Source organism: Vipera berus (assembly GCF_964194415.1).
Source record: "Vipera berus genome assembly, chromosome: 2".
Lineage (NCBI taxonomy): Eukaryota > Metazoa > Chordata > Lepidosauria > Squamata > Viperidae > Vipera > Vipera berus.
The window spans coordinates 230177976-230201598 of NC_138203.1; the positions used below are offsets into that span (position 1 = coordinate 230177976).

A 23623-nucleotide genomic window follows, 5' to 3' on the forward strand; every position below is an offset into this window, starting at 1 on the left:
ACCACAATTTCAACCACAAGTATCAAGGAACTTTTTTATTGACTGTCAGAATATACTAGAGTCCTAGCTTCCATAGCACGGCATGTCTGCAGGCACATTGCATTAATGAACACAGTCAGAGTCTTCACCAACACTGCCTCTCCCTGCGTGAAGCCAGCTTATTGCTTGACCCCAACTGACATCACTTCCCTCTTTATGGCACAAATTCTAAAGGAAGCCAAATGTTGGTGCAGAAGCAAGAAGGAAGTTAAGGTACAATTTAATCTACTTAAAAGGATGCATGTTTCCTTTTATTTTTTTAATCTCTGAGATAACATTAGCAAATGAAAAAGAGGTTTCTGTTTTCCTGCGTCTTTGTGTAAACATACTAAGTGACAAACATCTGCTTTTTATTCCAACAAAATAAATCTGGAGCCCAAATGAATGTGCTCCACTCAGAAGAGGATTCTCTTTTCTTTTTCTTTTTCCCAAAACCAGAGTTGACATCGCTGAAGACATTTCATCTGGAAAAAAGGGCTAACAGCAGTTCCACAGCTCATTTGGGAACCCTATGAAAACTGGGGATGGCAAAATATAGTTTAAAATGTAAAAAAACAAAACTAAATTTGTATTTTGTCGGCTTGGCCTTATTTTCTCCCATCAAACCAAAGAATACTTAGAACACAGTGAATATATTTATGTGATTACGTAGGTTTCCTGAAATAAATATATATATATTTACATTATTCTCTTTCCACATAAGTCAGATTATGTAAAGCACAGAAAAGGAATAAAAATAGGAAGTCAACCAACTTGAAAGTATGAAATTAATAACAAGAGAGAAAAAATATGAAACAGTATAGGATGTGATTAAAATATATTCGTCTTTAGTGTTCAACTTTTTTAATCTCTTTTTAAGGAACTAGGAGCATGCTCATATATACATTATTTTTTTTCTAAAATTCCTTTCTTGGAACTGATCACAAACTATCCAGTACTTTTCTACCAACGTTTGGACATTTCCTCATTCTTTAGTAAGCATGAAGAAACTTTGCTGGGTTTTTTTGTTTTGCCATTTAATCTTTTATTCTAAATGGAAACACTCCATTGCATCATACAATCTATATTTGCTGAAAATAATTTGGCTTTTCGACACAAAAAAACACTTGGAAATTTCTTCTCTCACATTCATACATTTCCAAATGAGCTAAATGATCTGAAGAGCAAAAGATCCGGTCCCATTCTTAACACAAAGTCACACTCCACTTCCCAAAATTGTTCACTGTTATGTCTCATACCCATCTGATCAGAATTCTGATCAGCCACTTCCTAGGCACATTTATTAAACTAATTTTGTTTTTACTGTATATTTCCTTTTGCACAGGGGAACAATAATAGCATTCTTCCAAATATCAAATAGAAGTGCAACCTTCACACCTACCTTAAGCAAATTCTCATCCACTTTATGTATCAACCATATACATATTTTAACATTTCTCCAATTATACTATCTATGCCTTCAGCCTTACTATTTTTCAATATACTTGTATGATATTTTTTTATTGGACACAAGAATGTATTCCTATCCATGGCTCAGTTATTTTTTTCTGCATTCTTTCATCTCATTCCCATCCATCCATTCATATCATCTAACACATCCTTGCATCACGTTCATTCCCCAAAATTCACCCCCGCTTCACTCATTATCACAATTCAATGTCACATGACATGCAAATATCACAAACCATGAATTCATACTTTTATATGCACCCATAACCTAGGTGATAGAAATGAATACTTTTGGAAATAATTTTAGCTCTTTAATTAATAATTAAACTTCCACTTCCACTTCCCTGCTCATGTTTATCAACTCAGAACACTTTCATTCAGCTGTTACATCCTTCCCCTTTCTCTTATTTTCACAGGCACCCAACATATTTATTTTTCTTTTGGTAATTTATTCATGTTGCTTGCTATTTCCATACACTATTAGTTGCAATATGCCATGGTCCCCACCAGATCTGTTCATGGATATCTTTCTATTGCACCCATCATGGCTTTAATTAATCCATGCATTCACATAATTCATTGTTAGTTCACATATTCATTGTTAGTAAGATAAACTTGGCCTTGGCCATACTGATAATACATGAAGCTTTCCCTGTTAATGGTAAGTACAGTAGTACTACTAGTTTTATTTTTCACTTGCCTATACCTAGGCAGAGTACAAGTTGTACCACTTAGTTTAGGCATATTTTGGTCAGCATGCCACAAAGTACAATCCAGGTCCAGGGTTATCCCAAGCCATGTTACACTCTTCTGTGCAAGACAGGACCTCTAATATAGACATTACTTCTCAAGGCAACATGCGTTTGCCAGCATCTATTCAATTCAGAGATATACAAACTCAGGATATGAAATGTCTGCAAATATAAGCTGAGCTGGGTTTGTTAGATAAATTAAAGATTTTGAAAATCCATTACTAGGTCTCCCAAGAGTTTTACTTCTGTACTCAGGAAAAGGGTGAGGACCACACTAGTGATATAAAAAAATAGGGCAATGAGAAATAAAAATAAAATTAGGTGAACCATTCAATTGTCTTTCGCATAATATATATTTTTGCTCTGATAGAAGCTTCCTATAATTCAGAAACTGGTTTCAGTTCCAGGTAGATGGACATCAGATCTCCATCTCAATGTACCAATTTTACTTCAACACCGGCTGTCATTGTTCTCACAGATTACATGAATGGCTCATTAACTGCATTGCATGGTAGATTTCAGATTCTTTCCATATTTGTCTATATTGAAAAGTCCAGTTCATATATTTCAGTAAGGGAACTCTCTTCCTGTGGGAATAAGGCTAGGTAGGATTCCTGAATACATCTGAACCTTGGACTCAAGATGGGTTTCAGGCAACTTCTCCTTAATTATTTCTATTCCACCTCTTTTCTCTCATGGTAAATCAAGGGTCTTCTGGCAGTGTCCCATTAAGTATTGCTTGATGCCAGAAGGCCTTAAACTTCACTATGAATGTGACTTCATGAACCTACAGATGACATTAAGCTTGGAGCCTCTCAGAAGGTTGAAACAAATGCAATAACAGTTGGAAAGGTTACCAAATATACTACAAATCAAAAAACTGATAGGTCATTTGGAGCATCAAGGGGCAACCAAGATCTGTTTAGAACAAGCTGCTTTTTATTGAGACAGACAGATGGTGTGTGTCCCATTGCTTAAGCTACTCGAATTAGGTCTTCAGTTTCTTAAGGAAATGCCTCTTCAATCCTGACCTCCGATCTTTCCAGGGGCTACTGCGGGAACTGAAGGGACACCCCCACCCCCACCGGTTCTCTGAGATGCTGAGAGGTGGTGATGGCAAGGTTCAGCTAAACTCAATTAAGCATTTTAATTCAGAAGAAACCTCACTCCCAACCACAAACATGTTTCGGGCACTTGTTAGTCTGCCCACTCTCCCATCTTTCAATACACAGCCAGGAAGCTGCCTAAACTAAGGAAGGCAGAACCTCCACAACCCACTGGCCCCACGCGGGAAAAGAGCAGAGCAGCAACGGGCGCTCGCAGATGCAACACGGATTATATAGCATCCCTTCCCGCCGCCACCTGCCCCCGTCCCGCACGTCAAACCCGGAGGGGTCATTTCCTTCAAAACGGCATCGTGACTCTCGTCGGTCAATCACTGGACCGCCGCCCCTCCACTCCCCGCCCCCCCCCCTCCGCTGCCTTCTCACCCGCGGACTCGTTCCGCCGTTGGCTTCCCTCCTCGCGGGTCACCACCGTTCTCGACACGTCGAGGATGGAGGCGGTGGCGGCTTGCATGGCTCCCGGGCCCTCGGGGCTTCCGAGCCGCAGGGGGAGGGGGCGACCTGGCCCTCTTCTCCGGGCAAAATCTCGCACTCTTCCCGGGGGAGGGAGGGGTCTTCCCCGCTGGCTTGTCCGCTGCGGCCGAGGGATCGCGGCGCTCCGGAGAGCTTCTCTCTGCGGGCAGGAGCGTCGTCTTCGTTGCCCACTTCGTTTCCTTTCACAACTGCCGGCACTTGGCTCGCCGTCCCCTCCGCCGCCGCCGCCGCCGCCGCCGCGGCGTCTAACGAGCGGCAAGCAAAGGACGGTGCTGAGCACCTGGAGATCCCGCCCTCCCCCGCCCCCCTCCCCCGCCACACAAGGCACACCTCGCTTCCTCTTTAGCGCTGAGCGCGGGCGAAGGAAAGGGAGGTCGTCGCGCCTTCTTGCTCAACCGATCGTCGGGGACTCGACGAGCCGGATCCGTCGGGTCTCTCCGTTCGGATGCGCCCCTTAACTGCGCCGTATCCAATGCAAAGGTGTGTCGCGGCTTCCTTCCCCCCCGCCCCCCAGGAAGATCTCCCAAGAGGCGGATTCCCGCGTCCTGGGGCTTCGACGCGGCGCAACCGGAGCGGGCTGTACGATCCATCTGGTCGAAACGCAGGCTGACGAGTGCCTTTCTTTCGCCGACTTAGGGCACAACCCGGGGCCTCCTCTCGGTAGAAGTAGTCGCGTCAGGGCCCCGCACTCCTTAGTCCAGGGGTCTTCAAACTTGGCCCTTTTATGACTTGTGGACTTCAACTCCCAGAATTCCTCAGCCAGCTTTGCTGGCTGAGGAATTCTGGGAGTTGAAGTCCACAAGTCATAAAAGGGCCAAGTTTGAAGACCCCTGCCTTAGTCCGACGTAATCCCCCCCCCTTCTTCGAGAAAACGGGAGCACAGGACCATTTAGGCCACATGAATATGCATGAGTAATTTCTTCAACACTTATGGTTGTATAAGAGCGTGTGAGACAAAGGCATGCTCCGCTGGGGATCATCACACACCGCGGAATACTCCCGAGGCAGACGTAGGGTTTTTTTTTTGTCTACAAAAGCACATATTTATGTTTTGCGTTGCTCCTTATTTAAATAATTCATACCTTGCCTGATCTTTGGGAGCTCACACACAAGCGCGCCCTCCTTTCATTTTTTCCCCCCTAAACAGAGCTTTACGATGGTAGATCAGACTGCAAAATAGATCAGCTCAAAGTTACTTCCAGGACAGTGGAATTGAACCTGAGTCTTCTTCTACCACTGCTTCACACTGTTGGAGAGAGAGAGACACCTTAGAGGGTGGACCTAAAAATATGTCTGATTTGCATGTCTGCAAATATATATATATATATATGTATTTAATTTTGTGGTGGGGACTAATAACGTCAAATGACTCAGAAGCAGTAATGCACCTGGAATATTTTTGATGCACAAGCAGAACTTACTTTCTCAATATATAAATCTATAAACTCTTACTGAACTATGGTTTGCATTATCCTTGTCTGGGTTTGCGTGACCATACCTACTTACAAGAAGTCTGGAATGGATGATTGACACTGTGCAGCTCACAAGGTGGGACAAACACTAGCAGTAAGAATAAAGCTTTTGTAGATAAACCATTAACCATTATTTTATTCTAGTACCGAACAAATGTTGTACAGTACGTCTACTACAGATGACTATATAATAATGCCAGTCTAGTGAGATGAGATAGATAAGAACCTTTATTGTCATTTTTTACTGTGAGCACACTGGTCCACACTAAAAATGAAATTCTGTTGCTTGCTCTCAAAAGAAAGTATATATCTACCTATACACATAAGTAACACACGCTATGTACAAGTTCACAAGGTTGATGCTATATAATCATGCCAACTCATATAGCCATAGTATCTAATAAAAAACCATCATACAAATTACATAAATTATGTAATTTCTGTTAGATGTCATGAAACCAACTCTAAAGTTGCTCCATTATCCCAAAGAAGTGATGGCCTTCAGCCTTGTTGTTAATTAGCACCTCTAATCAAGCTGCAATCCTGTGAGCCTTTCTTTCATTCAGTAGGGCTTTCTCTAATTCTTAGAGCTGGCCTTTTTTATGGAAAATCTAGAGCAGGGATCTTCAAACTTGGCCCTTGTGGACTTCAACTTGTGGACTTCAACTCCCAGAATTCCTCAGCCAGGCACACTGAGGTACACAAGTATGGGTTTGATTTCAGGCAGCACTGAAAGGTTAAGAGTGTTAATTTGACTCTTGTAATTCATGGAGACATCCATGTAGTTTTCTGGTTATCAAGATAGAAGTGTTTGCTTTCTTCAGGCATGATGGGTTTTTTTTAATGTTCCCAGACTATCTTAGCATTCTAGAATTCCATGGGGTTACCCATCCAAGTGTCAAACAGTCTGAATCTTGCTTAGCTTAGCAGACTGTACGTCAGTCCAGTGTGTAAACTCCTAACTTGTCATTATTAATCTTGGGCTTTGGATATGATAACTTAATCCCCTCCAGGTGGTTTTTATTGCCATCTCACCAACTGACTGACAGACATCTGCACGAAACTAAGCTGTTCTGTGCAAGGCAGGGCTATTTATTTATATTACCATAGCTTGATCTGCAGAAAAGGTAAGTCATTTCTAAAACTAAAATACCATGATATGCTTATTGGATCAGCAAAATAAGATGGAAAAAATGAGGTTAAAGCTAAACCATAAGATAAGGACCAATTTAATAATAACACAGGATTCTTTTATTTCAGGCTGCAGCATACATAAACAAGCAAATTTATTTATTTTAATCAAATTTCTATGGCTGCCCATCTCACACAAGGTGACTCTAAGCGACATACATTAAACCCAACAATTAAAACAATATTAAAAACAGTTAAACAATTAACCTAAGTAAAAACAAGAAAGTGAGAGGATTAACATATGTGGTGCCTATCAATAGATGGGCTTTCTCCAGCTGGGTGACCCTTGGGCGTAAAGAAAAAACACATTTTGAGGGCTTTCTAAAAGGCCAAAAAGTTGGAGCCAATTTCATCTTAGAGGGAAGTTGTTCCAGAAGGTAGGTGCCACAGCAGAAAATGCACATCTCCTTGGTCCCATCAAATGGAAATCCTTAATAGATGAGACCTACCACGTGCTTCTGCTGCCCCTGATGGACTGGGTAGAAATAATTAGGGAGAGGATAACCTAACCCTGTACCATGTAGGACTTTAAAGGTCATAAACAACACCTTGAATGGACCTGGAAGCAAATTATGTAGCTCACAGAGCAGAGATATAACATTTTGTACCACCTGAAGCTTCTGGATATTGCAGCTCCATGTAGAACAAATTATAGTCCATTCAGGATATGACCAGGAAATGAGTAATTGTGAGCAGAGCCTTATGATTCAGGAGCAGGCACAATTGGTAAACAGTATGAAGTTGTGCTAAGGCCCTCCTAGTCACAACTGCCACCTGCTCCTTGAGCAGGAGTCATGAATTAAGAAGGACCCCCAGCTTATGCATCAGGTACGTTTGGGGCAGTGCAACTCCATTCAGTAGCAGTCTCAGACTTGGAAGGCCTAAAATCCAAACCACTCGGCTGGAGTGGGGGGCGATGTTGGCAGTGTTCAATTTTGAAGTCTTTTGTTCCACAGCCTTCAAGCACCACTTACTTCACCAGTGCCAGAGAGGTCCAGTTGAGTATCATCAGTATGTTGATGATGATGTAGTCCAGTTGATTCATATAGATATTAAACAGAATGGAGAGAGCACCAAACCCTATTTCTTCCAATCAACATTGACTGGTATCAGCCCCGTTGGAAGGAAGTGAGCCATCACTCATTCCCAAACCCTGAAGCTGCTTCAGAAGGCTACCATGGTTGATGACACTGAAAGTTACTGAAAGGTTAAGAAGAGCCACCAGGATGGGTACACTACCCCATCCCATTCTTGCCAGTGGTCATCCAAAAGAGTGACCAGTGCTTTTTCTGTCCCATGTCCAGATCTGCATCCTGACTGAAAGATCTCTAGATAATCTGCTTCATCCAGACTCTGCTATAGTTGGTGTACAACAATTTTCTCCATGATTCTCTAAAAAAAGGTAAGTTTGATACTTGATGAAAATTATCCAGTATGGTAGGAACCAGCTGTGGTTATTTACTATTTTTACTACCACTAAAACCACTCACATATCATCCCACCCAATATCTGAAGAGCAGGGTGCCAAGCTTACAGTCATAAGTACTCTGTCTACTTCCACAGACCCAACAGGTTCAAACCATTCCCAGAAAACGGCAGAAGGATCCTGTTGTGTTTAGGATGTTGGTCCATTTCCCCACAATCTTACTTATGTTTATGCTTAACTGTTTTTAATGGTTGTTTATACTTCTTTATACTTTAACCTGTTTGTTCCACTGTATGCTGTCCAGCATCACATTTGTGAGATGGGTTGCTATGTAAATTTGCTAAATAAATAAATTGAACATCATAGTATTTCAGAATTGGGTAGGGAAAAGATCTGTACACCATCAGTCTCATGGCTATGTTTGCTAGTGCATTAGTGATAAGTTGATGCATTTCTTTCTTATGGAAAAAAGTAGCATTTAATCAAGCCAAACTGTAAATATTATAGCAAAAAGATCCACAATATAAAAGTGTCCTTTGAACTGAGCTTGACTCTAGGTAAGTAGATGAGCCTTGTGTTGTTATCTTGGCAACAATATATACGTTTGTTTCACTGTCTTCTTCCAAAGTGGTTCTGAGTCTCTCAGTCTAGCCCCAGTATTATTCTCTGGTAGAACCTTACAGGTAGAACTCTGACCCCACTTGGCTTTCAAATCCCATGGTGCCACCATTATTACTTGCTCACTAAAATGTATTTACCTCAACACAAAATACCTCCCAGTTTTTTTTAAAAACCTTGGATTAGCAGGTCTATTTTTATCCCAGTTTATCTCCAGGAGATCCCATTCTGAGGCAACTCTGTGACACATAGGAAGATTTTAGATAGACAGATAGATAGATAGATAGATAGATAGATAGATAGATAGATAGATGAGATGAAGCAGTCTGCTTCAAGTTTCTACAGCAGAATGGAATCTGAATCAATAATGAGCTGCAAGCATCAAAAAAGAGAAAGTGTTGTGTTTGCCTGCATCAAAGTTTCTTCTCAGAGAAGAAGAGAGAAAAGAGAAGAACTTTTGACTTAGAATATGTGATTCACACAAGCAGTTTTTTAAAACGAGTGTTGAACATATAAAGGCATGCCCTCCTAACTAGCTTGATCATGTTTTCCTGTTCTTACATACATCATATGTTCATGTTCAACGCTCATTTAAAAAAAACTGCTTGTGTGAATACTTATGTTCTCGCCCCACTTCAGCTCTCCGTTCAAATCCAGCATTTTACTTTCCAGGGCTTTCAGTGATCCATGCAGACCAGCATGGAGAAGCTAGCAGTATCAAAGAGCTATGACTACATTGGTCAAATGACATTATTGTTAAGGAGCATTAGAAGAATGTGGCAGGGACAGCTCTACTGCCAGACATGTTTTTGAATTTCCCTCCCATTATTTCTAATGACAAGCACACAGACCCATGCACAGGTCTACTCACGCATGCATATTGTGGCTAGTCTTTGCTACTTCGGGAAAGGGCGGTATATAAATCTAAATAAATAAATAAATAAATAAATAAATAAATAAATAAATAAATAAATACATACATACTCCATTTAGGTGGACAACTGCATTAATGGAGGTGATTTTTCATGAAGACTACCACTGTGCAGAATGGATGGTTAAATGATAGGTTGGCAGAAATGGTGAAATTGACAGCTTTGATTAAATTTTATTTTCTACCTAGAAACTACGTTTGCACTTTTTGCGAGAAACGGAAAGAAATGAAAATGTGATTTTGGAATTTGATGATTAGAATTATGCAGGATTGTAGAAATAATGTGGACTATTGATAATTAAGAGTTTGATGTATTTTTTAATCTATATCTGTACCAAAGAAAGTTGGAAACCATTCTCTTTCTGTTTTCTTTATTTTTGGTTCCTTTTTCCGTCTGCATTTTTATCTTGCTTTTTCTTCCCTTTAAATTATAAATTATATATAAATTGTCACTATGCAAGGAAAAGGCAAGTACCATCCACTGTTTTCCCTAGAAAAACTGAGGCTATTGGTACTTACTAGTATAGTAAAAATGTATACATTTTCTTATCAAGTCTTATTCTAATATGTGAACAACCCCTTTCTTTCAAGAGTGCAAAATATTAAATTCAGATGGAATGCTGAAAGGGTGCACAAGACCATGAAACTGAAGACATCTTGCTCACCAGCCCAGCTTATCCCTTCCCAAGCTTATTGGATTTAATGGAGTGGTGGGATTCAGCCTGTTTGCACCACTTCAGCAGAACTGGTAGCTAATTTTTTGTTACCCAGGCCCAGAATGGACCTCTGGAAGCAGCATCCACACAAAGAACCAGTTGTTCATGTATTTGAATCCCACCACTGATTTAATGGCAATGTTGTGGGTCGGGGGCAAGTTACTAACATTTTAACAGAAGCAGTTTATTTTTATATTCAGGTTCGGCTGCTCAGCCACTAAGGTTAAAGCAGAATTAGGTGGGTTTAGGGACTGTGCAAACAATGCTGTGAGCAGAGCTGAACAATTGCAGATTGAAATAATGAGATGGAAAATGTATTTAACCAACACACACACACACACACACAGAGAGAGACAGAGACAGAGAGACAGACAGAGAGAATGAATTCAGCCTAATATTAGGTTTAAGGGTAGCAATTTTGAACAAAGCCATAGAGAATTGCAGAAATAGTAATGATCAAGGTCATTTTGAAAGATCTATCATGATGTATAATTATTTTCTATTTGCTATTAAAGTAGTGATTGATATCAATAAAATGTACATGTGAATTGTTGAAATAGTGGCTTTGATGATCATGAAATGCTGCTTCTCCAGAACAAAATTTTAGGCACCATCCTGTAACCTTATCTCAAAGGCAATCTATTGCCCTTGCTTTTAAACTGAAATATGGAGGCTTATGCTGCTTTCCATCTTGCCACAGTTTTGCATGTCTACAAGGTGAATTTTTAATATATTACAATTCTGCACATTTTCTGTTACATGTTTTGTGCCAGCCATGGCAGTTCCCCAAATAGGTCATCAGATGGAGCAAAGAGGCTTCTTTGCTCCCCTGCAGCAGCCCCATTGGCGAGAGAGTTTTATGGCTAGGGAGGGGCCGAGACCCCCCATAAATACCTCTGCCCAGGGGCTGCTTCTTTGTTCTGCTTCTCTTTTCTATTTTCTCTCTTGCATGCATTCTCTATCATACAAGCATGGATGCTTCCATGCCATATAGCTCTTTTTATATAACCTATCGATGAATAAAGCTTCATAATGACTGCATCTCTGCATCCTGCCTTTTTTACTTGGAAGCACCTTAACGTCCCATCGATCTCTTGTGAGAGCTGCTTCTCAAGTTGGTAGCAGAGAGGATGGTTTAAGGCAAAGCTTCCAAGCTTGCAGACAGCAGTGAGATACCTAGATTTGAAACTGAAATGGATGGCCGGAGATCCCAGATTGTGACCAGGAGTCTTCAATCAAGATCAACAGCCCTAGCCCCTGAAGCAAGCTCCGCTCCAGGTGAGAGCACAGATGGCTTCCTTCTGCACGCCACAGAGGGAAGCTTGGAAGTTTTACAGTCCGCCCAAGACTGTCCAGATGCAGCAGAAGCACTCCGGGCCCAACGCAAGCAATGCGTGGATCAAATGTCTACACAGGAATGCAAGGAACTGCTTCTAAAACTCCTTGCAGTACAGGAGACCCCACAAGCCTCTCCACGAAGGACATCAGTGCAGAAGGACTGTGGATGCCGGGTAAGCCCCCCCTTAGTGACCACGAGGCCCCTCAATATGGCGCCCGCTACCCTGAGTAACCCCGGGACCCCAGGGCTTTCAGCACGAAATCCCCTGCCTAACTGTGACCTACAGCTTCCTGGGGCAACAGGAAACAAGATGGCTGCGCCCAGGGAGACCGCATGGCCCGGCACAGGAAACAAGATGGCAGCCCCCTGTGCGCCCACATTTTCTAACAAAGAAAGGCCTCAATTAAGTCTGGAGGCCCAGCAATCCCTGGCATCCAGCCGTAGCAACATGCAAACTCCTGGGCTCTCTCCACCAGAAACCCTCATGACCTATGATGGCAATAAGACTGCAGCTCCAACATCGGGAGTAGCCAACCTCCCTCATTACCCTCCAAGGCCCCCGACCCTCTCTCCGGGGCCCCCAGTCTTCCTTTCGTCCCCGCCCAGACTCTCTCCTTACCAAATGGCCTTCGAGGGGGGTTGGCCCCCTCCTCCAGCATCGGCTTTAGCCATCCCCAAGGTTTTCAGGACCAGCGATGGGCTTCTCATGAAAATCCAGGGCCGGGGGGGCTCCAGGAAAGATTTCCAGAGTCTTTTCAGATCCAAATGCCGGCCGGCAATCTTGGGCAACGCCCACCCCCTGATCACATGTTTTCCGGACATGCCCAGTACGGGCTTTTTAACCCTGAAGGGGGGCCATCTAAAAATCAGAGAAAAATACCACCAACGCCCACTAGAGGGGTCCCTTTACCTTTCTTTTCAATGCAAACCTCTCAGATGCTCTCGGAACTAGACAAAACGTTTCTCCCTGTGTCCACGTTGCCACTCAACTTTGAAAAACTGAAAATTGGGGGGGAGAACTACCACAGTTGGAATAGAAATGTGCAGGTATGTCTATTAAAGGATGGGACTCTTGAAATGGTTCTGAACCCCCCATCTTTCCCATGGGGATCACGAGACGAGTGGCTCCATAGACAGGCTTTTTCTACTCTGATGGGTTCTATGGATGATAACTTGTTCCCAAGCATTCCAGATGGACTCACAGCTTGCGCAGTTTGGCGGTTATTATACAATTTATTCAACAGCAAGAGCATTGGTTCCCTCACCAGACTCACAACTGAGTTTTACAACACAAGACTCAGGTTTGGGGCCAGCATGGCAGAACATCTCGGAAAATTAAAATCCCTCAGGGCGCAACTGATGTCCAAAAATTACCGTATACCTGAAGAGAACTTGGTCGCAGTCATCGTGGCTTCCCTGGACAAAAGTTGGAACAATTTTATTATTTCCCTGGAAGGGGGCAGGGATGAAGCGATGCCTCTGTCCTATCTCGAGGGCAGACTCATTGACGAAGATAGAAGACGAAGAGATACGGGAGAATACAACAGAGTCACCAGCCAGCCAGCAAACGACACCGCAACTCAGAGCAGGTTAATGCTCTACTCAAGTGTTTCACCTGTGGCTCTGAGGGGCACCTCAAGAAGGACTGCCCCCATTTTCAACAAGGCCCCAAGCGTGGTCCCAATCAAGGTAGGGGCAAGGGACAAGGAAGGGGCCGTGGCGGGGCCAAAAGTACTAACAATTTTGTGTCTACTTGTGCTCCCACCACAAAGGCTGATAGCCCCACTGACTTATGGTTACTGGACTCTGGAGCTTCTTCTCACATTACCAATATGAGTCAAGGGTTTAAAAGGTTAAAGAAAATTAACTCATCTGTCAAAGTCGCAAATGGTGATAAGGCTTTAGTTATTGGGGAGGGCACGGTTTCTGTACCCGGGCTTGGAAAAGTTGAAGGTGTTTTACATGCTCCCTCCATTGCCAACAACCTATTAAGCATTATCAAATTATGTGACGATGACAGGGTGGAAGTTCTATTTCACAAAGGGGGAGGTCATGTCACCCGGGACCAGAGGGACATTGGAAATATTGCCATCATAAATGATTTGCCATATTTTTCCCCACAACCAACCCCAAGGCTGCTTAACCAGCGCAAGGCTGAAGCGGTTGCATCCAAGCCCCCACAGCAAGGCAGTGTGGATAAGAAATCCGAACCTCAGCTGTCACCTGAAGCACCGCTCAAGGCAACCAATGCCAAGAGGGTGTTGGTGGGGAAGCCACTCCACGATAAGTGTGCCCATCTCTTACACCGAAGATTAGCTCATGCAAGCTTCCCTGTAGTTAAAAAGATGGGAGAGTTTGCTGAGGGAGTCCAGCTCAAAGATTGTGAGGTATTCCTGGACTGTGCAATCTGTAAGAGGTCAAAGAGGAAGGCTGCGCCCATTCCAAAAACATCACTGCGTAAGACCCAATACCCGTACCAACTAGTACATGTTGATTTGGTCGGGCCTTTTACACCATCCCTAGGGAAAAGTCAGTATTTTCTCACTGCAGTTGATGATTTTTCACGGTACGGCCACGTGTATATCCTCACAGAAAAATCTGAAGCCTTTGACGCCATAAAATCACTCTACAATTTTGTAGAGACCCAGTATAAAACCAAGATCGCACAACTGCAGAGCGACCGCGGGGCTGAGTTCATGTCCCGAAAATTCCAGGACTGGGTAAAGCGTAAGGGCATCCGCCATTTTCTTACCGCGCCTTTCACTCCCGCTCAAAATGGCGTGGCAGAGAAAAGAAATGGAGTCCTACAAACTATGATGCGTAGTCTGATTGCAGACGCTGGGGTCGCAGAATCATACTGGGCAGAAGCGGTAAAATACGCCAATTACACCTTAAACCGCACCTGGAGCAGTGTTGTGAACCAGACCCCATATTTCCTAGTTCATGGTAGGAAACCAAATCTGGGACATTTACGTGTGTTTGGGTCCTACGCATGGGTTCACATCCCCAAGCAGCTGCGGAAGAAGGGGAGATCTGTCTCCCAGAGACTGAGGTTCTTGGGCTACGCTCCTGGCTCCAAGGCCTACCATTTCCTGGGAGAAGGGGGCAGGATTGTGACTTCTCAATCTGCCTCCTTCGAAGAGGACTCCAATTGGGCCCAGATTCACTCCAATGATCTGAGCCCATATATCAACCGTCCCAGCAAGGGCACACCGACTAAGACATCACCTGAGACGTCCACATACCCTGCCACCGACGAAAGTGTGGAACAACACGAAGATGTCATCCCACCTGGTTCAGATGGGGAGGATGAGCCGTCCAGTTCCCCAGCAACGCCTCAGAAACCCGCGGAAGAAAAAGGCGGTGAGTGGCAGAAGGTAAGGAGGTCAAAGCAGTCCAACAAAGGCATCCCGCCAAAGAGAATTGACATTGGGCACATCGCGTCTGTTAACAGCGTTGTGGTCACCCCAAAATCCTTCTCTGACATCCAGGAGCTGCCCATCGAAGAACAGGAGAAATGGCAGCTCGCGATGGAGAAGGAAATGCAGAGCTTAAAACAACTCAAGGTCTTCACCCCCCAGCAACCTCCAAAGGAGAGGAAAGTCATTGGCACAAGGTGGGTTTACAAGGCAAAACCACTTGCCAATGGCCTCTACCTGTATAAGGCCCGTTTGGTAGCTCAGGGATTCGCCCAACGCTATATGGAAGACTATGGGGAGACATACTCTCCAACTGTCCGGGCAGAGAGCGTCAAGACCGCCCTCGTGACTGCAGCCGCTCTGGGGGAGGAAGTCTTCCAATTCGACATCCAGACGGCTTACCTCCACGCCAACTTGGACCGGCAGATCTACGTGAAGGCCCCTCCTGGCTACCAGCAAGAAGGGGAAAATACATGGTTACTCCACAAAGGGTTATATGGTCTCAAGCAGTCAGGGAAACTATGGTATGACTGCCTTAGAAAAAGTTTAGAACGAGTTGGTTTCACCGCATCCCGTGCAGATGAATGTGTTTTCACACGCAACTCCAAGGGTACCACAGAAAGGGTGTTAGTTTATGTGGACGACCTACTATACGTAGGACCTGACAAGGAAGGGTGTGATGAATTTGCCAAGGCCCTGGAAGAAAAGTTCACTTTGAAATCTTAGGGGCGGGTTGATAAGTACTTGGGTGTGCATATTTTGGCCACTAAGGGGGGGTTCGCTCTATCTCAAAAAGAAAAGATAGAGGAGTTATTGGCCAAATGCAAAATGGCAGAATCTAATCCCACGCATAGCCCAATGCAAAGCGACTTTTACAACCACACTTATAAGGACGGTCCTGAGTTCACAGATAATACGCTTTACAGATCTGTGATTGGCTCCTTGCTATATATCAGCAATTGGAGCAGGCCTGACATAGCTTTAGCTGTAAATCTATTGTCCAGGCATGTGGAACACCCAAAGGAATTCCACTGGACTGCTGTTAAGAGGGTACTTAGGTATCTCAGGGGCACGACCGATGCCCTCCTTGTGCTGGAACCAGAGAAGGGGGAGACGGCCCAGCTCTCTGCTTACTCAGACGCAGACTGGGCTGGCGACACCAAAAGTAGACGAAGCACCTCTGGTTTCCTCATATTGCTAAATGGCTGCCCAATACATTGGCATGTTAGGCAGCAAAAATTTGTTTCATGCTCCACGGCCGAGGCTGAATATGCCAGCCTGTCAGACACGGCCAATGATTTGACTTGGTTCAATGATCTGATAACCAGCATCTGGGCATCTCCTCCTCTGCCCATCCAAATTCTAGAGGACAACACAGCCGCAATTGCAATCACGGAGGCTTATGCAGTAGGCTCTAGATCTCGCCACATAGACATACGCTATAAAAATGTCAGGCAGCTAGCCAAAGAGGGTTTCATACATGTTGAGCACTGTAACACAGCTGACCAGATAGCTGATCTGTTCACCAAACCTCTTCCCATTGACCGGCACAACCTTCTGTGTAAGCGTTTGTGTTTGGTCTTCTGAACGTTTTTATACATGTCGATGACACCTGCTCGCCCCCTCACACACATTCACTGGTCCCTGTCATTGGCTGGCAAGAAGGGGAATTGTTACATGTTTTGTGCCAGCCATGGCAGTTCCCCAAATAGGTCATCAGATGGAGCAAAGAGGCTTCTTTGCTCCCCTGCAGCAGCCCCATTGGCGAGAGAGTTTTATGGCTAGGGAGGGGCCGAGACCCCCCATAAATACCTCTGCCCAGGGGCTGCTTCTTTGTTCTGCTTCTCTTTTCTATTTTCTCTCTTGCATGCATTCTCTATCATACAAGCATGGATGCTTCCATGCCATATAGCTCTTTTTATATAACCTATCGATGAATAAAGCTTCATAATGACTGCATCTCTGCATCCTGCCTTTTTTACTTGGAAGCACCTTAACGTCCCATCGATCTCTTGTGAGAGCTGCTTCACATTTTCAAAGACTCTTGTGAGATGGGCAGCCATACAGTTATGATAAATATGTAAATAAGACATGGCAAAATTGCATGCAATTTCAGCATGAGGTCATCTCTTAAAAATAACTATAACTATTGGTTATAGTCATAAAGGAGCCTTCCAAATGCTATCTTGCTTCCCAGATCTTAAGGAATATTTTGGTCCTCTTTGCCTATACAATATTGTTACTTATTTCCCTCAAAATCATAGAACAGGGGTCTTCAAACTTGGCCCTTTTATGACTTGTGGACTTCAACACCCAGAATTCCTCAGCCAGCGTGAATAACAGAATAATACGGTTGAAAGGGAGCTTGGAGGTCTTCTAGTCCAATGCCTTGCTGCTATAGACCACATGTGTCAAACTTGCCACATCATGTGATGTGTTGCGACGTATTGTGACTTTTTGTACACTGCCGGAGCTGGGGTGGGCGTGGCCTCTGTATGATGCAAGCGGCCTCCGGGCCAGCAGTTTGACACTCCTGCTATAGACTATTCCAGACAAATGGTTGTCTCTTCTTGATTAATTTAAATTTCTCCTTCGTTCTAGGTTGAATCTCTCTTTAGGGTATTCCACCCATTGCTTCTTGTCCTGCCCTCTGTGTTCTCTAGGTTGCCTCTCTAATGGACCCATCACAGAAAAGGTTATGCCCAGGATATGTAGAAGTTATTGTGTTTGCATAGCTTTTATAGTATGCAAGCAAAGTAACATAAACATTTGCAAGGAGGCTGTGAAGAAAAAATTGAACTTAAAATAGTTACAACAAAAGTGATGACAGTTCTCATCATCCTAATACCCTCAGCTAATGTTATTCCAGAAACATTCCCTTTTGTAACCTTTGCTTAAAAGAAATGTTTTCAGATAAAAGGGTAGGTTTAATCCATGCCTAAAATACCACATTGATTATTTACGTCAGTTTACTTTGCAAAAACTATTTTTAAAATCCAATGATTGAAATGGTTACTTGAGATTGATTTGTACATTGTGTTCTCTAGATTGAGGAGATGGCCTATAGAACATTTTATACTAAAATGTGGTATATGCATGGCACATTTCCAGATATAGCTGAAAAATAATAAAGATAAAGCCTTCTTATAGTTGAATTCAGCTTCTGTATATATACACAGTTCATAGAGTACAGTGTTTTAAATATTTGGAAACATGTTGCTGAACCATTTAGATACCAATTTCTGTCTTCTGCTTGCTACTATCCCTGTAATAGAAGTGCCACCTGCCATTCAGTGGCTTTCTTCCGCTGAATGAAGGGCTTATATGCACATTGCTTGTTTGTTCGTTCATTGCAGTTTTATGTCATCAGATGCCAAAGTGACTCTCAGCAATTTATATTCTAAAAATATGAAACATTGCAACAAGTTACAATCAGAATAAAAAGGTCAAATGCAGGTGGGTGCCAGGATGACAATATTCACTTCCCAAATGCCCTCTGTAACAATTCAGTATTCAAAGTCAACAGAGATGGTTTCAAGAAGTACATTATTCCAGGGTGTGGGACCTCAACTGCAAACCATAGCCTATGAATCTTCATCTCCTTCACCCACTCATTTTCTCATCAGGGGAATCTACCACTGAGTGTACTGCTGCAGTCTACAAAGCAATGGACAGCCTTTCTCAGAGGTTTCATAAAGAGGGAAAAGTACAGAATCTCCTCCCTGACTGCCACCAAATGGTATCACTTGCTTAGGAACCACTGTGCCCTTAACTCACAGTTCTTACAGGCATTCAAGGTGGTACCATGGTCAATGATGTTGAAAAAGACCAGAAGGGGTGCGTTCTTTCCTTCCAGGTTCCTCTTTTATAGTGAATCATCCAAGGTTTCCCAGGCCCAACTCACCACACACCCATTTCTACCTTAAGAAGTCAGAAAGGCATGGATAAAATATGCAGGGGGAAAAGTTCATAGGTTATAAGCAGAATCCCAGATAATATTGTAAGATGTTACTTGAAGCACCATCTCACATGAATGGCCAGGTTTACAGCAAATCTGAGTGACTTTATCAGAAAACTGCTGATCCTACAGCTTACTGAGACCAGGATACTGGCTGGCTCAGGAATTCTGGGAGTTGAAGTCCACGAGTCATAAAAGAGCCGAGGTTGCCTACCCCTGGTCTAGTGCTAGTGGTTCCACTGGGAAATTGGTGACCAGGAATTAAACAGTGGTGTAGATCCTTTGTGGGATGTAGTTCTACAGAATTCTATATGGTTTTATATTTTCCTATAATGGTTCAGTATGAAGTTCAGAACTAAGCAAGCATTTATTTAATTCACTAAAAGGCCATTCTTGTGTCATTTGTTGTTTTACCCTGTCTTTGGTGAGGCACCTTTGTAGAGCTGGATTATCTTTTTCATTTTCAATCTAATTAATCTTGAGAAACAGATATACTTGAAATCTGAGATGGTCTGATTGCCACTTGGCATAAACAAAGGCTCTATGACCTCGATGGTCTCATTCTTGGCAAGACTCCTTAACCTTGAACTTTGATGGTCTCACTCTTGGGCAGAAGAGCAAAGCACTCCAAGATAAGAGAGTTGTCCTCCTTGTCCTTGGTAAAATCCAGAGAGATGAGACAATTGCAAATCAGGTGTGCTTATTTATATTTTGAAGCTTATACAGTATAAGCTAATCATAAACCTCCATGAGATGGAGCTTCAGTGCAGATATAATGTGCAGTATGTTTGCTGACTTTTAGGGAGTCTGCTTGCCATTATCTCTCTGGGGTTCCATGACTGGAAATAAATGTAAGATCTTTCTTTTTCTTAGTGTATTCTTCAATATTTTAATTGCTAATGGTATTAATATTCTTTGATTGTTACCTCATGTTACGTGACTATACTGCCTTGGAATAAAGCCTTAAGTGCTCATATTAGTCTGTTTGTTGCTTCTGAATGCAAAAGAACCAATGTAATACAATACAAAAGAACCAATACAACCTGTGATGAGCAAAAAGCAACACAGTCAAGTTGACTATTATGTAGGACGACCTAATGGTTGTCATGGATTAGCTTGCTTGGAACCATCCCAAGATTGAGGTCTCCTCAGCACAATAAGCTGGGGATCTCGACCAGCAGCCTGGTATTGAGATCCAGGAGCTTAGGAAGGTGTTCTGCTAGGCAGATGGGAGCTGCTATAAAAGCAGGCTCTCAACTAATAGGCAATCATATCCTGTCATGGACGATGGACCTGGAACATACAAGGTGAAGATCATCCCTATTTATCCCACCTCTGGAATCAAGAATTAAAAACTGGAGGGGTAAATCTCTGAGATGGTTTCATCACCTCCTTTCCCCAAACAGGTATTGGTAATGCACTCCAAGCTTGGTTGTTCATCTGCAACCAAATTGTGATGAATGTGACCTTGTTTTAAATAGACCTGCATTCATTATCAGCAGTACAAGGCCATGTCAAGAAACAATACAACCACATGGATCTAGGAGTGGGTCATTAAGGTTGAAAGTGTGGATCAGTAATGAGTTAATAGTCTCCTTCCCCTTTGATGCCTCAACCAATGCCCCCAGCCATATCTCCCAGGAATCATTAGAACCAATATGTTGTGAACTTATTCCCAATCCTCTCCACATAATTGGGAAACATAAGATTTAATCCACTATCGCTAAACCCTCAACATACATTTATTCTCTCCCTGAGGCAATCTGAGTGGAAGCTAATATCTGGCAGCCCACTTTTACCAATTTCCAACTCATTCTTAATCTCTTCCAGCTTTTCAGTTCCCTTCATAATTCTTCTTTCTCCACTGCCAGTTTCCCAAGAAAACCCCACTTACTTGGGTCTTCTAAGTGGATCACTCCTTGTCCTCTCACTCTAAGGGTGCCACCTATCAATGCTTCCTGCTTTTCACTCAGGGAAGCATTGCCTACCACACACCAAAGCCGGTCACACAGTCCCTCCCAAGCCAACTCCTATTGGATTCCAACTCATCCTCCTGGAGGTTGGGGTTTTGTGTGTGTGTGTGTGTGTGTGTGTGTGTGTGGTTAGGTGGAATCTTTTGTATTACTCAGCCTTTCCTATGACATATAATCCATTCTGCTGACCATCTACGGCACTTACCTCCTACCAAATTCCATAACCCAGGTAGATGTCACTATCTCAGCTGGCCTTCAAGGAGATTGAGGGCTACCAAATCCCAGTATCTTCCTTGGCCACCTAGACAATTGGGCTGCCCATTAGTATGCCAGACTACTGCATTATTTTAATAACCAATAATCTCCTTAGGTCAAATTTCTGAAGATTTACTCATGCACCTTGCCCTTACTTTCATCTCTAACTCTCTCATTAGGTTCTCCTTTCTAGTGTTCCATGAATCTTCTTCAACATTCAACCAAACATCTACTCCATTCCCAATTCTCACCACTGTAGCTATGGATCTTAAGCCTTTTCTCTGCAATCTCACTTTCTTCTTTCACTTTTCTTCCTCTTTCCAGCTATTACTTCTGCCTCATTGCATCATTACCACCATTCCTGGTTGGTTTCCTAGAAAATCTCCTAACTTGGCTTGCAATACCATGGCTTCTTATGGTCAATGAATATCTACAGCAATCCTTGTTGACACATTTAAGCTTAGCAGCTGCTTTTATATATATTATGATAAATATATAAATAAAACATTGCAAAATTGCATGCAGTTTCAGCATGAGTTCTTCTCTTAATAATAACCATAATTCCTTTTATTTACTTCTCTATTTGTTCTGGGCAAAAAAGGTATCTCAAACAGTGGACTTAGCTATTGAAAAAGTAATCATGATGTACTTATACAGCTAAAGAATATCCATACATCATAATAAATCTGTATCTTGGCTTTCTCTAAGAAGCTTGGCTTTCTCTAAGAAGCTTAGAATAGCATTTTAATCTTAAAACACTCTTGGACTTTGATTAACATGTACCATATAATTTTACAATTATATTTTCATTTATATTTCCATTTTGGGCATCATCTTAAGAATAGTTTATAAGTGTGCTGTGAGTTTCCTGACAAATGTCTAGGAGAAGGCTACTGATATTGGCTATCTTGAGGTAATACAAACACATGGCAAAAACATTGATTATAAAAGTAAAAAAAAGACATAAGACAGGAGAAACTACAATTGTCATAGCTGGGGAGAATTTCTGTGATAAAAATGAATACCTTTTCTCATTTTTTTTTAGATAGTACCTGTTTTGATAACTGATGTGCCATTTAAACAGAGGCAGAAGGATACATCTACATTTGTTTGGCTGTAAAAAAAACACAAGTTAATATTAAGTATTACAAGATGCAAAGGAAAGTGGAGATTTGGATCTGCCTGATTTGAAACTGGATTTTGCACTTTGCTGTTTGGCTTGGACAAAGAGTGGATGCTGTCAAGAAATAGAAAACTCTTGAAGTTAGAAGGTTATGACCTGAGATTTGGATGGCAAGCATATTTGTGGTACAATAAAGTCAAGGTTAATTTGGATTTTAAAAATCATTATGCCAGGCTTTCCATACTCAGAATATGGAATAGATACAAAGCCAGGTTGTGCCTAAAAACCTCTGTAGTTCTCAGCACAAGAAGCATTTTATAGGCGAGAAGTTATAGGCAAACCGACATTATTGCGAGAAACTAGAATTTTGCCAAGGGCAATACAAAATAAAATCAAGGGAAGAACTGGGGGCAGGAGGATATAATTAACAATAGCATTCTTAGTTACAGTTATTAGAAATATTTAAAATAGACAAAACAGTTTATAGTTTTGAACATTGCAAGACTGAGTTCAAAATTGAAATTGTCCATAAATGACAAATGTATACATTGGTAAAATGTATACCTTTTAAGTGAAATTTGAACCAGAAGAAGGAGCAAAATCATGTATGATAAAGTGGGCTAAAATTTCGGTTATAATATACACATGGAACAATGGGAAAATATGTAGTTGAAAAAAAATTGTATATTGTATATTGTAAAGATATTAAATTAAATTAAATTAAAGATAATTTTAATAAAATGATGTACCACTAATATATATCACCAGAGAAATTGTATAGAATGTACAAAGGCACTTCAAATTTATGTTGGGAAATGTGAACCGCAAGAAGGAACATTTTTTTTATGCTTGATAGATGTGTTAAAAAAAAATAAAAAATACAAATACATACACTGAGCTAGAGGATTTTAAAGATTAATATACAAGTGAGACCAGAGGGTTTTCTTTTAAGATGGAATGATTTGGCATTATCCACAATGGAGGAATGGTTGGTGAACATGATGGGACTCACCGAAATGGCCAAATTGACTTAACACACCCACCCCCAAAAATGGCAATACCCTCTTATGGACTTCTTGTGTAAAACAGAAAAAAAATGAATGCACGATTTATGGTTTTGATGATTAGACAGAATAGATTATAGAGTGAAGAAACTCATGTTGCAATCTTAGAATAAGGGGTAAATTTATCATTGTACTTATAGCTGCTTTGAAAGAGATTGGAAGCCATTTCTTTGAATCTTTTTTCTTTTCAGAAATATTTCTGATTTTTTTGTTTTTGTTTTCCTCTTCTTACTTTATATTAGTTTATTTTGGAGACCTAGCTGATAACTCTTTTTCAAATTATGATTCTACATGAGCTAA

At 42.1% G+C, this 23623-nt stretch overlaps 1 protein-coding gene across 1 annotated transcript in view; it reads right to left on the reverse strand.

The window, feature by feature from the left end:
* SUSD3 (sushi domain containing 3) overlaps nt 1-4082 on the reverse strand; it is a 58014-nt gene extending 53932 nt beyond the window's left edge. Inside the window, exon 1 of the mRNA XM_081315528.1 lies at nt 3731-4082. Coding sequence (XP_081171654.1) covers nt 3731-3818 — 88 coding nt within the window. The 5' untranslated portion in view covers nt 3819-4082. The remainder of the gene's footprint in view (nt 1-3730) is intronic.
* Between the last annotated feature and the right edge of the window lie 19541 nt (nt 4083-23623).